This window comes from Aricia agestis, chromosome 2 (genome assembly GCF_905147365.1).
Source record: "Aricia agestis chromosome 2, ilAriAges1.1, whole genome shotgun sequence".
In the NCBI taxonomy this organism is placed as follows: Eukaryota; Metazoa; Arthropoda; class Insecta; order Lepidoptera; family Lycaenidae; genus Aricia; species Aricia agestis.
In genome coordinates this window covers 1,437,694-1,453,109 of record NC_056407.1, presented here as the reverse complement: position 1 = coordinate 1,453,109, position 15,416 = coordinate 1,437,694, and the positions used below count along the sequence as shown (strand labels likewise).

General features: G+C 34.2%; 1 protein-coding gene across 1 annotated transcript in view; it reads left to right on the top strand.

Moving 5' to 3' along the window:
- Positions 1-4,259, top strand: part of LOC121739157 (vesicular glutamate transporter 1) — a 71,677-nt gene extending 67,418 nt beyond the window's left edge. Inside the window, exons 11-13 of the mRNA XM_042131504.1 lie at positions 447-632; positions 2,540-2,716; positions 3,497-4,259. Coding sequence (XP_041987438.1) covers positions 447-632; positions 2,540-2,716; positions 3,497-3,676 — 543 coding nt within the window. The 3' untranslated portion in view covers positions 3,677-4,259. The remainder of the gene's footprint in view (positions 1-446; positions 633-2,539; positions 2,717-3,496) is intronic.
- Positions 4,260-15,416: the final 11,157 nt, after the last annotated feature.

Below are 15,416 nucleotides of genomic sequence, written 5' to 3'. Positions count from 1 at the left end.
CCTTTGACAGAATATTATGTCAGATTTGTAACTAAAAGCAATTCTACGTGAATTGCGTTAAGTTACAATACAACACTAGTCCTGGACATATTGCGGGGCTTAGGAACAAAATGCATATACGAACTGTAGAAAAAAAGAACTTTGGAAAAGTTTTAGTGTTCTTTGGAAAACAAGCGATTCAATTGTCACAATATTGTTCCCTTAACTTTTGCTTTGAATAATGGCAAAACTAAACAGATTCCATTTTAACACGTTTTTTTATTTAAGGAATCAGACCTTGTTAAAGTTTAGATACAAGCGTATACAATTTAAAAACGTTTGCTCTTACTGCAAGGCATTGACGATGATACAATTTCGGGAATTGTATCGTCAATGCCTGGCATTATGAATATACACACGAATTCTGCACATATCGATATAGAAATTTCACAAGCCACTAATTCCAGTACGTGGCAACGATTGAGCTCACCCTCGGCGTGGCGTGCAGCGGCTTCGCCATCTCTGGCTACAACGTCAACCACTTGGACATCGCGCCGCGCTACGCCTCCATCCTAATGGGGCTGTCCAACGGTATCGGGACACTGGCCGGGTTCCTCGTGCCCATTGTCATCGACTACATGACGCAGGAGAAGGTAAGTCCAATACCAACTACATCAAGGTCGAGGGTACTTAGTCGGCCGGATGGCCACTCAGCTACCACATCCACATCATCCTCATGGGACTGTCCAACGGTACCAGGACACTGTGTGGCTTCCTCGTGCCCATCGTCATAGAAAGTAGGCTACCACCAACTTCAGGAGGATAAAGATTTGAAACTCAGCTTTTGAGCGTTACAAATTTTTCACTAATTCTATTTGTTTAGTACTTTATATTATACTAAATATTTTTAACAAACATAAAGTAATATTCCATTACTGTCCGACGAGAATACGGTATCATATTTTGCTTTATTCATCAGCAAGATCTGTATACAAACAACCCCTCCCCATCACAAACTCGATAAGCGGAATCTATTTATAAAATTTTTGTGCAGTTCAGCATATTTCTTTCAAAGTCATCGATGCGGCACATCTCCCTCGCTAGTCGCTACTCGGAAACAAAGGCGCTGGGGCTAATTTCAAAAAGAGCACCGAGACTGACGCGTTTTGAATGTGAAATGAGCGGGTGCGCGGCGATGCGTTGAGAGCGAACCCATATTCACGATCCGATATCTGATATCGGATCCAAGATTGACGATACCACCGATTTCGTTTGTGGTATTTTCCGTGTATTTACTAATAGAAAAGTAAATAAGAAGATAACACTCTCGTACCTCGTGTAGGGACACGAGTACGCAGGCGACAACTTTGCTTGTTTATAAGTTTTTATTTATTATTATTACTGATATCAGAACAATTTTAATAAACAATATTTATATGTGGCAACGTCACTATTAAAATATATCGATACCGATATCGTATCGGATGATGTAAGAAAGCTCTCACGCACTGCGCGAGTCGGGTATCGCACTTGAGCGACGGACCGACACGCCAGTTAATAAAACGACGTGTTTATTATTCCTTTTGCGATTTATTTGAGGGAGAGTTTGCGTTCGGGCTTAACGGGTATATTGCGAACTTATAGCGTTTAAATTGCATCTTAACAGTGGGTATATTACTTTTTTCATTCAGCCAGAGCGGAAAATGAAACTTATAGGTGATTCGATCCATTATATTATGTTTCCATCCCTTTAAGATCAAAGTATTTTATGTCTGAATCTGCTTTTGTTTATAAGAATAAGAATAAGAATACTTTTATTTCCAGCATCACACGAAACATCATAATAATTAAACAGTATTCAGTGGTACAGTTATTATGATCTAGTCACAAACAGTATATATAAGATCTATAAATATTATTACAATGCTGTGTGATGCCAAAAATTGGCCCCAGCTTATCGCTAGATGACGCCCGCAATTCCGTTGTGACTTGCGCCAAAACTTGTTTATCGCGCATGAACCGTATATTTTCCTGGGACAAAAAGTATCATAATATGTCCTTTCCCCGGGACTCAAAGTATCCCCTTTCCAAATTTCAGCAAAATCGGTTCAGCGGTTTGGGCGTGAAGAGGTAACAGACAGACAACAAACTTTCGCATTTATAATATTATAAGTATGGATTGCAGACGTTAATATGATGCTAAAGTTATAATTGTGGTCAACCATTTAGTAACCGGCTTAATTGTAATGGCGCAGTGCGAGATTAAAACACACAATAAATGCTAATGACCATTCTACTGATATTAACAATTTAGTGAAAAATATGTCTATTAATTTCACACCCCTACGCCATGAAAACCATACATGCAAAATAAGTTAACAAAATATTAAAATCATTTCTTTAATTTAACGCAGATTATTGAATTTTGTTTTACTTATGATAGAAGTCTGCGAGTGTTCGTGGACGACGGTAGTTGCTTTTCATCAGGTAACCCGGTTGCTCGTTCGCCCCCTTATTTTTTAAGAAAAAAAAGGTGTGACAAAATCTTATCCCTCTACAGGACCAGCTCGAAAAAGCCATAACGGAGTGGCGACAAGTGTTCCTGATGGGTGCGACGGTCCACTTCATCGGCATCACCATCTACGGCATATTCGCGTCGGGCGAGCTGCAGCCGTGGGCCGAGCCGCCGCCAGAGTACGAGGAACCCATGAAGGCGCTGGACCAGGAGACCACCTTCGTGAGTATCTGGAGTATCTCTAGGATGCTGTATATAATGCAAAACTTTTGATAATGTACTATCGAATAAATTGACTCATAGGCAGTTGACAGACCTACGTCTATTGTTATTGTTTTGTTGTTAATTCAATGATAGCAGCTGTGATCTGTCGGATGGGTTTGACACAACGCGACCATATTTTTACGTAGATCCGTAATCTGGCTATGAATCAAAATTCGTTATATTATATTCATGAATAGTCATGTATACTCTACCGCAAGCTCCTGCAACAAGAACTGTTGCAGTGGAGAATGCGGGTGTTTTACGATAGGCCACGCAATCCGCATATTTTGTCAAATTGTCTCCGTAGTCGTAAGGAACACTGTAATATGCCCCGATTCTTTGGAGGCTGTCCGCGGAACAGTGCAGATGTGTTTTATTTACTTTTGTTGATTATACACATAGTCTACAGGAACTTACTTAGGCCATCAGATAAATTTTTTAGCAAGTGACTTTAGACTCAAGAGCCTCGCTATCATCTAACTCAGTACTCAACGTTTTTTTATTCGGGTCAAAAAAACCTTTTGATCTTGGTGTCGCCGACCGCAACCAAAATTGGTAGGGTTAAAAAATAACGTTTTTCAATATTAGGGTGGAAAACTTTTTACGACTTTAACTACGACTACACTATTTTGCCAGTGGGCGTGACTTTTAAAATGGCTCAACATAGTGCGGGCCACAGCTGATAAAGTTAGGCCGCAGATTGAGTATAGCTGATCTAACTGATTATTCTCCCACCAGACGGACAACACATCAGCGCCACTCAAGAGCGGGGAGCCACCCGCGTACGGCGCGATGGCGGCGCCGCCCCCGCGCCCCGCGCCCCCGCAACCGCACGTGCCCAACAACCCCTTCGTCTCCGGCGCCCTGTACCAGGCCGAGCCCGTGCAGCCGCCCGCCCAAGACGACGGGACGTACTAAAGCAGTCGCTGGAACGAAATTCGTACATTGACCTTGGAAATTGGGATTGGTTATTAGGGACGGCAGTTGACACAGAGTACAATTGAACTTTAGATAATAATAATAATTAACGTTAGCGGTCGATTAAAGATCATACAAATTCGCAAAAAAAGTTAAGGATTGCCTTGGTCTAGCAGCTGATGAAAAGTACCAAGGAATATCAGGTAAGTGACCTTTTCTATAGGTGCACCAAGTTAGTATACTACAGAGAAAGCGTTTCTTGTAATCCTAATGGACAAGAACTCTAAGGCTTACTGTCACACTGTCATGTGTACTGGATTACAAAGATAAATAACATAATAATAAAGCTCGCAACATAAGATGTTTGCAGTCAGTGTATCTATGCGAATAACACAGCAACAGCTAAGGTCATAAGCAGACAGAGGTGTGTCAATGTGCAAATTTCAAGGTCTCTAGCGACTGGACTTTAGAGGTAAGCCCTACCCTCCGCCGCCACTCGCGAAGTCAAGCGAAGCTCTCCGCTTCGCTCAATATCTACTCGACCCGGGCGACTTCTGCCTGCCTAGCATACGTCAACGAGATATCTCACTCTACATGTTTTCTCGATGTTTGATGGTTTGTCTCTTCATCTCTAGCATGACAAACATTTTTTCTCGCGTAGATCTATCATCGAATAATAATCACATTTTATAAAGTTTTGTCGAGATAATGTCGAGATTTTGACATTATGAGACAAGTTTTAATTATCTCGAGAGTGAGATATCTCGTTGGCGTATGCTAGGCAGCCTGGTAGTGCTACGAAGCGCCAAGTAAGAACACTATAATCTGCAGTAGCAGTGTTCCGTATTCTACTTCGAAGCGACTTTGCGAGTGGTGCGGAGGCCTATAGCTAGGTAGAAAAATTGCATTTATAACATTGTTTCGTCATTAGCTCATAAAGGTTATAGTCGACTATACTGGTTACGTTTGTAAATTCTATTCCTCTCGTTGTTTGCTTTGACTCGTCCGTTCGTGATATTGGTTGCTCAAGTACAGATGTATATACACTCTGGCATATCATATTTGATTAGTTAGCTCTTTCGTTAGCTCCGACGAGCACAGCACTGGGAGGCATCGGCAAATTTTTGTTTCTACGCCATAGGCTGTAGTTACCAAATAGGGAGAAGTTTTTAAAACGGTAAACTACTATTTGTTTGATAAATCAAACAAGAGACCAGGATTATTAGACCTCCTAACCGAAATTTCTCTTCATGCAGCCAGACTTCCTCCTCCGACGAACCTCCAGCTGCTGTGCTCGTCGGCTAGTAGGTTTTAGTTCGGTATCATTCGAGTGTGAGATGTTATATTTCCCTAAAGTTTACCACTTCGATGACCTACCCAATGGTTTCCAACGGCGCTTGCGCATATATAACTATAAATAGCCTCTCAAACGCGATTGGCGAAGACTTTCGCGTTGGCAAACCTTTCTCGCTACAACGCGAGATAGATTTCTCCATGCGCAAAATATAGAGTAAATATTTATTTATTTTCTAGACTGTGGAATACCACGCACAGATACAGAAAAAGTTGCTTAAATTCTTGAGTATACTAATTAAGAATATATTAAGGAACTTTTTCTGTGTTATCAACTTTTCTACTTAAATTACAAATAGATTTAACGCCGAAGGCTCTTTCCTTTCAGGAATCATTTAATTTCAAGCCTTCTAAGCTATACTATGGCGACGCCATTATTGCGAAACAGCCGAAAATCGTTGTACTTAGATATTACTTGTAATATTTAGAAGTGTATTCATTCCCCAGTCTTGAAAAGCAATATTCATGTTATGTTTCCTGTACATTCGTCAATCGCGCTAGAACTATTCGCTTAATTGGCTTGAAACCGTTGTGTGGGTATTTTTACAGAGTAACATAAGATACTTTCTATCGTCCTCGTTGTATCCTGTTGTTGTGGACTGTTTATATTGTATTTACGAATTAATTTATATCTAGCGACGTACGATCGATGTACTATATGAATACTAGTCGTAGAGTTTAAATCGAAATGTTAAACAGGAAGATAATGGTATCGGCTTCTAGTCGTAGTCTTAAGTTGATGGCGTTATTTTCTAGTCAAAAGTATACATGTATGAAGGTATGTGCAATATGAGTTAGGTTTTATTTTTAAGACTACGTCACATGTACGTGATGTGGACATCCATTAGTTATTCCTTATTGTTATTACTTCTAAATCACATTTTACTATGTGAAAATTTAGTAGTGCTCAATAAACTATTCAATACGAAAATAAGAAAGCAATGTATGCAACAAATTTTATTTAAGAAATTAGAAAAATCAAGTGATGCGGAGTATTTAATTGAATATGATTTCTCTCTTGGATATGATGATGATTTTTATATTACAAAACTAATTATTATGCTCTCAAACGAATTGTATAAATTCTGACTCTTTCAAATTTTAATCAATGTAGTGTTATACATATTTAAACTCGAATCGGAAAAGACGTACAAACTGTATATTATTAAAAGATTATATTATTATTATAGTATAAGTCTAATGTAAATATTCATGTGACAAAATATTACTTATATCAATCGTACCTTGTTTTGAAGAACTTAATATAAAAGTTAGTAAAGAATTACTCAGATTATTATTACTATTCTTAGTACGCATACAATATACATTGGACGTAAAGAACAGGTACCTAGCTCAAATAACAAACATTGTAGCAAAATTTGTAAAGAAAATACAAAAGAAGAAACTTTAAACAAATGTTTACAATTGGACACAAAATACTTATAACACTAGTTAATAAATAGGATCAAAGATTTATTTTATTTTATCTTACTAACAACTAACAGGTTATCAGAGTAAATAATATCTAATATATTATTTATTATAATTATAACCTCTAGTCATAAAAAATTATATTATAAGAATTTATCTAAAACGCCCAAAAATTTTAGTCTTTACGTAAAAAAATGCTTAAAAATATTTGTGATATAATTAAGTAAGTAAAATATTATATTCCTAGAAGTTGAGTAATTTCTTTCTGTAGTTTAAAAATGTATAATAAATGATTACTGAATAATACGAATGAAAGATTAAATCTAAAACTTGGTAATAATAAAACCAAAGCTATTGTAATAGAGAGAGAGGTTCATTTTCACAAGCTTATTGTGATTAGAAATATTAACACAAGAGAATGAAAAAACAAGTCCGAAGTCCCTTAAAAAAGTGCTTAAAACCTGCAAAAACCTTTGGAGGTCACAGAGAGAAAGGTTCATTTTCACCAGCTGATTGTGAATAAAATATTAAAACAAGAGTATGAAAAAACAAGTCCGAAGTCCCTAAAATCTGCATAAACCTTTGGAGGTTTTAAGCACTATTCTATCTTGAAAATTTCTAGTTATTAAAACTATGTGCACTGTACGAACGATGCAAATAAAGGAAAAACCGGCCAAGTGCGTGTCGAGCCACGCGCAATATAGGGTTCCGTAGTATCGCTAGTTTTTGATAATTTTTGTATGGAAAATGAATGTACATTTATAATGTGTTTTACACTACTAACAACATCATCATCAGTTACGTTCAAAGGAATTTCAAGCACGAAAACTTCCTTTATATTTCGCCGAATTCATTTTTTTAGTTGATCGACTATTATCAATAACTTATGAAGTCTTCTTAGCCGTGATAGTTTTCTTTTTAAACTTAGCATATTTCCTGCTCTCGTGAATTTTTTCACAATTCCAGAAGTAACAGTTTAGCAGTTCGCTGGTAGAAGGGGGGTACACGTCTGGACTCTTAACGATTTTTTCCACCTTTATATTTCACAGATTGATCCCTAAAGCGGAAAATGATCAATGAATATTCATAATATTTTTAAAAAACCTCTGCAATGCAATCATCCCCACTTGAGGTACCATAAAATATATATTTTTTAGATTTTATATTCCATTTTGTTCGGCATCATATGTGCAGTCATGCCGAATCACAGCTTTGTAGGTGTTATAGTCTCTGAGCAAAACCGCGGACAGGCAGACGGACAGACGGACCGACAGACAGACGGAAAGACAGACGGACAGAACGAAACTATAAGGGTTCTTTGTTGACTACGGAAACCTAAAAAACTTGTGTAAATGAACCGAATAAGTGATAATATGTTCTATAGTCTAAACTATATAGGTATCAATATTATTTGGTATTCATTACGAAATATTTAATGGTCTATATAAGGCTTCAAAAATATTTACTGCATGTTGTATATTCGTTTGGTTAGTATTAATATTAAGACCAACTTGAATTGACAATAATTTTGTTAAAAATGACAATAATAATTTTCGGCTGTACTTATAACAAGACATAATATTATTGGGTAAATTTGGCTTACAAGATTGATTAAGATTATATTTGGCTTGGTTTTGTTTGATAATGCCAAGATAGAAAACAACTCTATATAATTATAATTATAAATGCTCTACAAAGCATAATAATATTATTAGAATTTGTAGAGCATGGATCTAGTAAGCATTTTTAGACATAATAATATTTTGTCAAATCTAGCAGTGAATTTTTCGGTACACTATGAGTTACTTATGGCAATGTTGATTAAATAACATTATGAAATTCAGAGATAAACACCGAATAAAAACGTTTAATTGCGATTAACTAACGACCCAATTTATTTGCATACTATTTAAATGTAGGTTATATTGCATTAAATGATATCGGATTATAAAAAAAATATTCAGCTTTTACAAATAAATTTGGCTGCTCAGTGCTCAACTTATGCTTAAGTAGTGTAGAAAGCTTGTTCATAACTTCATAATAATATTATTTTGATAATATTCGATGTGTAAAAACAGTAGTCCCTAATCGTTAAAATATACTCTACAAATGTAAACGACAATATTCGTAGTATTAAAATAAAGATATTATGTATACTGTAAGAATTTCTAAAAAAATTGCAAAATAAAAAAAAATAATATTGGACATAGGTGAGAATTAGCGTGACAGGTTACTTTGCCCTCTCTTTGCCATGTAGACGCTGTAGTAAAGTTTTTTGCCAAAACCGATGCACTAGAACCTTAGAATTAATAATAACTTAATGTTAATTTAAAGAGTCTCTACGCCGTCAATTCTGTGTTGTAAAAAATGAAATTGCGACCCTATGGCAAGGGCATAGCCAGGATTATAGATGTAGATGCTAAAAAAGTGAAAAAAAATATATCCAAAATAAGCATCTCCTCTCCTCTACTCTACCTGGCCAAGCTCTTGGTTTATTAGTTGAGTAGCACATTGTGTGTTTTCATAAATGTAACTGACATATAAACTATAGTGTATTAGTGCTTAATATTTTACATACTTTTCTCGAAAGGTGTGGTTTATGTTTTCCCGGTTAGACACTAGACATAGACTAAAGAACTAAACATAGGTAATGACAAAGTATGCATAGGTAACTACGAATAATAAAAACTAAGGAATCTTAACTCCCATACTATTACCGTTTTAAATTTGGTTCCCTTTGATCTGTCATGTAACGGCAGCCTAGTACCGCTCAAGGTCACCTAAATATTGCAAATGTATTGAAATGTACACTTTTTTGACAAGTATTGTGGAGCATGTTTTTTGACGGAATTACTTTTCCTAGTTTTTATTATTCGTAGATAGGTAAATATTATTTGCATATCATTGAAAATATAACGCCCAGATATGTTAGTTTGGTCCTAATTTAAGTTTGGACAGTAGCATTTAATGCTAAAGCAAAAAGCCATTCTTGCCAATTATTGCGTTAATAAAATTAGCATTTGACCTTACACTAAATAGTATTACTTATTTCAAAAAGTTTTCAGGCTGGTTGACTACTTTATAGGCCCAACCAACCTAACAACCGAATGGCTTAAAGAAAAGCACTCAATGAAGTCTTGGCTCGATTTCAATGAGAGCTTTTCAGTCCTAAAATTCCCTATTTTGTTCCACTATAACCAGGGTAAAAATTAGTTCTATCGGTCTATACATAGGTATTTTTTAAGTTATTGTAAAATTTTGTGAAGGCACATGCCGCCTTTTGGCCGGGGCTTGTGCATTAGTGTAGTTTATCTACTATTTTCCATCACTTTATACCACTTTTTACTGGTTTTTACCAGTTTCAATAATTGGTTTCTGATAGTTTCTGCCATTTTATAGATGTTTTTACCATTTTATACTGGTTTTTACGAGTTTCTTTACAAGTTTCAACCAGTTTATACTGGTTTTAACCAGTTTCAAGCAGTTTGAACTGGTCGCTTGACCTGTGCTGGTGATTGTCACCGTGTCCAAAGTATGGCGGAAAGGGTACGGATCCCCCACGCACTTGTTGTATGAGCACTGTATGGGAAATGTATTTACAATATGTATGAAAGAGTAATCATAGAGATTATCGTTAGTAGTATGAGAGAGAATGCATGATATTTTATAAAAAAATTAAGAAAAAACAAAAAAAAAATGATAATACGTGTTTCCGGAAAGCTGAATATTGAGATCTAATTTGTTCTTGAATTTTGAATTATTATGTTTCATAAATAGTATAATGATGATAATAATTATATTATAATCATAGACTTAGACGGATTCGTTGATTTTACTACTAGACGTGACATTATTTTAAGCAGTTTTGGTTATTCTTTCCATGTACAAAACATAGCTATATAATAGTACGAATGTATGTGGCAAATATATTATATGTGTAGGTTGTTACTAAGTTATAATATAAGACAATAAATAACTTACACGGGGTGATCTCACTCTATAAGGCTGTGTCGACAATAATGCGAAAGCGACCCTAGTTTGTAACAATAAATACTTATAAGGACATTATAACAATAACTAGTAATAAGGAAATGTAAAAATTTCAAAAGATATATATTTAGGTATATCCAGGATTACTTGGGTCAGTCTCGGTTAAAGTTGATCTTTAGCCCGGCCGCACATTATCCGAAATTTCTGATCAGAAACAGTTGAACGTGCGCGCTGTCTCTTACATTTTGTACTGAGCCGAGTGAGCTCGAACTCGCCGGAAGGATATTTCGGATAGTGTGCGGGGTGGCGGTCCGGCGAAATTCAATTGTTTCTGATCAGAATTCCGACAATGTGCGGCCGGGCTTAATCAGTTCACACAAAACGGTCTGATGAAGAACGCGTGACGACGATGTTAAAGAAATGTCAAACAGTAGTGCAGTAGCGCAGTTTAATATTTTAATTTCGTATCGCTTATGTGCATAGCCGTTATTTCTTTTTAGGGTTCCGTACCCCAAGGGTAAAAACGGAACTCTATTAGACATCTCCTTCTGTCTCCAGGCTGTAGACTTCTGAAATTTTCACAGATTGTCTATATCAATTGCCACTGTAACCACAAATACTAAAAAAAAAAAAAAAAAATATTTAAGGGGGGTTCCCATACAACAAACATGATTATTTTGCTATTTTTTGCTCGATATCAATAACGGCAATACGAGTAGCACTTGAAATGTTCACGAAATACTCAGCTGTAAATATAGTAATTTATAATTAAGCTTCCGTTAAAAAAATAGGCATTTGGCCGATTTTTTCTGTTTGTGCAAACTTTTAGGTTCGTTATAATATATTTATATGTTAATAATAATACGAAGAACGAGATAAAAAATGTATTAAATAAAGATTAACTTTAATAGAGATCGGCACAAGTGGGCCTCTCATAACTATGTAGAGTTTATTTTTTATTTTTCAGTCTATTTTTATTTTTTACCAATGTCTTTTGGTTTTATTAGGTTAAATATTTCAGAATAAAGTAAGAATCAGGAATCTCAATGCTTACAAAAATTTATAAATATAATATAATATTATTTTATTTCTTAATAGTTTAGCAATAAATGTACATAAACATATTAACATGCAATATATTACTAGATGTAAAATACACTATTTAACTTATAGATCTTATCAATAATAATACGAATAAGTAATTTAAAACTCATGTCAATTTATACTAGTGCAGAAGCAAAGCAAAGTAATTCTTATGTCCACCATAATGCACATTTTCTTTCTGAAGATAAAGCAAGCCATTGGCTGTACCTACTATACTACAAAGACACATAATAACTATTACCCGGACTTCTTTATATCTCAGAAGGTAAAAAAATATAGGCATTGCACTTCCGTCGTAGATTTAGGGTTGATGTTGCTTTATTTCCTCTTACTCTCCTTGTTTCGTCTCGGCTCTGTGCTAGTACAATTTGACACTAAAAAACCTCTTATACGTGGAGGTAGATCCGTAGATCGAGCTCGATCGAACTGACGCAGGCCGATGCGTGTTACCGTGTTTCAAGAGGCATACACATTACACACGGCCGGATCGGTCTCCACGTATGTGGGGACTTTAACATTTAGGTAAATGTAAGTAAAAGTATTCTTGCGAAGGCACTGATTTGTCAATTACTGATTAGAACGATGTTTAGAGATTTGCTTTGAGTCTTATGCCCCGGCTACACGCTCCGACTTGCCTGTCACATGTATGGAAAGTTACAGCTGATGTTAATTTACAATAAAATATATTTTATTCATTTCATTTAGCTATAACTTGATCCCACAGCAATAAGAGTCCGACTCCCATAATAACAAATGCCAGTCGCAAAAAGCTCTTTTTAACGACATACGTCTGAGTGTTATTGGTCGTGGGCACATTCTGGCAATCCTTTGTTGCGTTTTCAGATAAATTCATTCAAAGTCAGTCTATGCGGACTACGATGATGGATAGTCAGTATCAGTCGTGATAGAACTTCTGGGCAAGACATGGCCTGATCAAATCCTTTGTTAAAAAAAATCCATCTAATTTGTCCATTGATCCATTCATCTTATATTCTGCATGCAAGACGGAGCTTGTAGGCAAAGTTTTAGAGCTGTAAAATAGTGCTTCTCATAAGTAGACTTGTAAGTTTTTGTTAAATTCAATTTAAAAATATTACTTTGCATGTAATAAAATATTTTTCATTAGGTATATTTTTAAATTTAGATTATAATAATATTATAATTGTTGAGTCCTCTTTATATTATAGTACTTAATTACATTTTTGTCACTTTTATGATTTTTTTTAATTTGGTTGCTTGATGTTTGAGTTAATTTTATCTATTTAAAGGCAATGTTTCAGAAGGCCTATGTTTTAAGGTTAAGCATTTAAATGTTCTTTATGAATTTTGGCAAGAATACATTTTTGGGTAGGCTAGGTGATATTATGATATACCAAAAATTGTATAATAATAATTATTATTATTGTTGTTTAAATGTATATAGTGGAGACTATATACATTTAAACAACAAATTTACAAATAATATTGTAGTATTATTATGCTAGAGAAATAAAAATACATAATGTAAAGATATATTATTAATATTTTTATCTGCTAATCAATTCTTCCAATTCATTGTTACGAAATATATAATTATCACATATTTCGTTTTTAATTATTATTAAATTATAATAATATTAAAGATACCAATACGCTAATGAGTAATTAGTAATTAGACACAATTTCTAATAATTATAGTAGACTGGTCGGTGAACAACTTCGTAATCAGTTTGTTCAGACTCCAGATCTTGATTATAATATTATATTTGTTCTGATAAGACTATGATAAGTTATAAAGCTTGGCTTAGGTATAGTTATTTAATTTATTTAGGACAAATTCATTCCCAAAAATCACTTTCCACGTATTGTTTCATCATTCATGTATGTAAATTGTAAACCAAAATTACGCACAACATAAATCTAAACAATAGTTGAGTTACTTTACATCTTCTTAACTCTCATTTGTAACATACCAAATTTTTGTAAATTCTTGTATGTAGATTAGTATTTTTGTAGGTATAAATAGATATTTATTGCTTAAATCCTGACATTCACAACTACATAGTTTGTAGATGTAAAAATTGGTGCGTTGTTTCTTTGTAAATTGGCTGACATATTTACATGAATCTTTGCAAAACATCCTTCGACCCAGTGCCGTAAATAGTCTTTTTCGCGCCCTGTGCGAACTTCTATAGCTGCACCCTTGTCTTTTAACCGACTTCAAAAAAGGAGGAGGTTATATTATGTTCGGCTGTGGATATTTTTTACTACATTGGGAAACATCTCTGGGGCGCAGCGGGTACTTATTGGGAGCAAACCGAAAAAATAAGAGTCCTCCCTGGTCCTGGTGCCTGGGCACCGATGGCACCGCCCTATTTACGGCACTGCTTCGACCGTATTATATTGCTGGAGTACCGAGTACATAATAATTTTATAATCGAAGGAACATCCAGTATATTATATTGCATTAAAGTACTATCCACTAATTCTTTCAATAACAAAACCCGGCTATCGCGTAGATACTGAGATATATTTGTATAAATGTTACGCCTATCCATGAAAACGAAAAATCAGAAATATTAATATTATTATGAAATTTTATTAATTTTTACCAAAACTGGCGCTAGTGGCGTAAAAGTGGCGTTACCTATAATATACATTGTGTAAATAGTAGAATTTTGTGAATCTTAGATATTATAATAGCTTTGTAATTAGAAATTATTTATCAACGTTAATATCATTTTGCATACCATACACGTAAGTAGAAAAATTAGATTTTTAGTAACTGATTTTTAGAGCATATCCAAGAGAGAAAACACAATTTTCAATAAAGTATTTCAATGGTCACTACAATTTTTCGTTAAATAAAAATTTTAGTCTAAATAGTTGAAAGATAATAATTATTTGGACAATTAGGTACCTTTAAGCGAAATTTTTTATTTAATTAAACATTAAATAAGTCATTGCTTATTTTGTGCTTTTGGTTTACTTATAGGTGTTGTTTCTGTTGGCTGTGAAACAGATAATAATTTTGTTACAATTATTTGTATCGTTAATAATAGTTGAATCTAGTAAGTTACTGAGTTTGTAAATAATTATAAATGGGATATCATTATCTTCCTAAATATATGTTTGAAACTATTCGTGTTTAATTTATAACAAAATAAAACAAATATCAACATTGTATGTACATTTATTACCGATTTAATTCTATACCCGAAATCACCAGCTGCGAATAAATAATAAATTACTTAAAATATATTTACAAAACATTTTGCCAACAATAATCCAATTTCGAACGAAGTAAAATGGAAAAAAATTGTCATTTAAAGAATAATATAGACTTCAAATCGTATCAGTTTTTGATCTATTAACAAATTAAATTAATAGTAAAACTAAGATAATTTGAATTATCTACTTATTTATAAAATCACAATTCTATAAATTATAATAGTTCTAACACTACTGGTAACCCTTTGTATCGGTAACAACTTATAGCTATGTACTTAACACTATAAAGAAATTACTTTAATGACTACTTATTCCACACTTACTAAGAAATTCTATTAGTTAGTAATATTCCATACCAAAAACATTCATTCGTAATTTTATTCTATCCTTTTGATCATGTATTTGAGTATTCAAACTTTGAGGTTTTATAATTTACAGGTAGTGATGCGAGGATTCTGAAAAATATTATAATATCTATTATTGAACTCAAAATGAAAGCTAATATGAAGTCAGCAGCAGCAGCCTGCTGATGAAATTCTGAAGATGATTAACAAAATTATCTAGCCACATAGATCTAATGAAAAGATCATTAGATCTATGTGGCTAGATGTAGATAGGCCACCTGAGTTTTTTTACGCGTAGAATAAAGGGT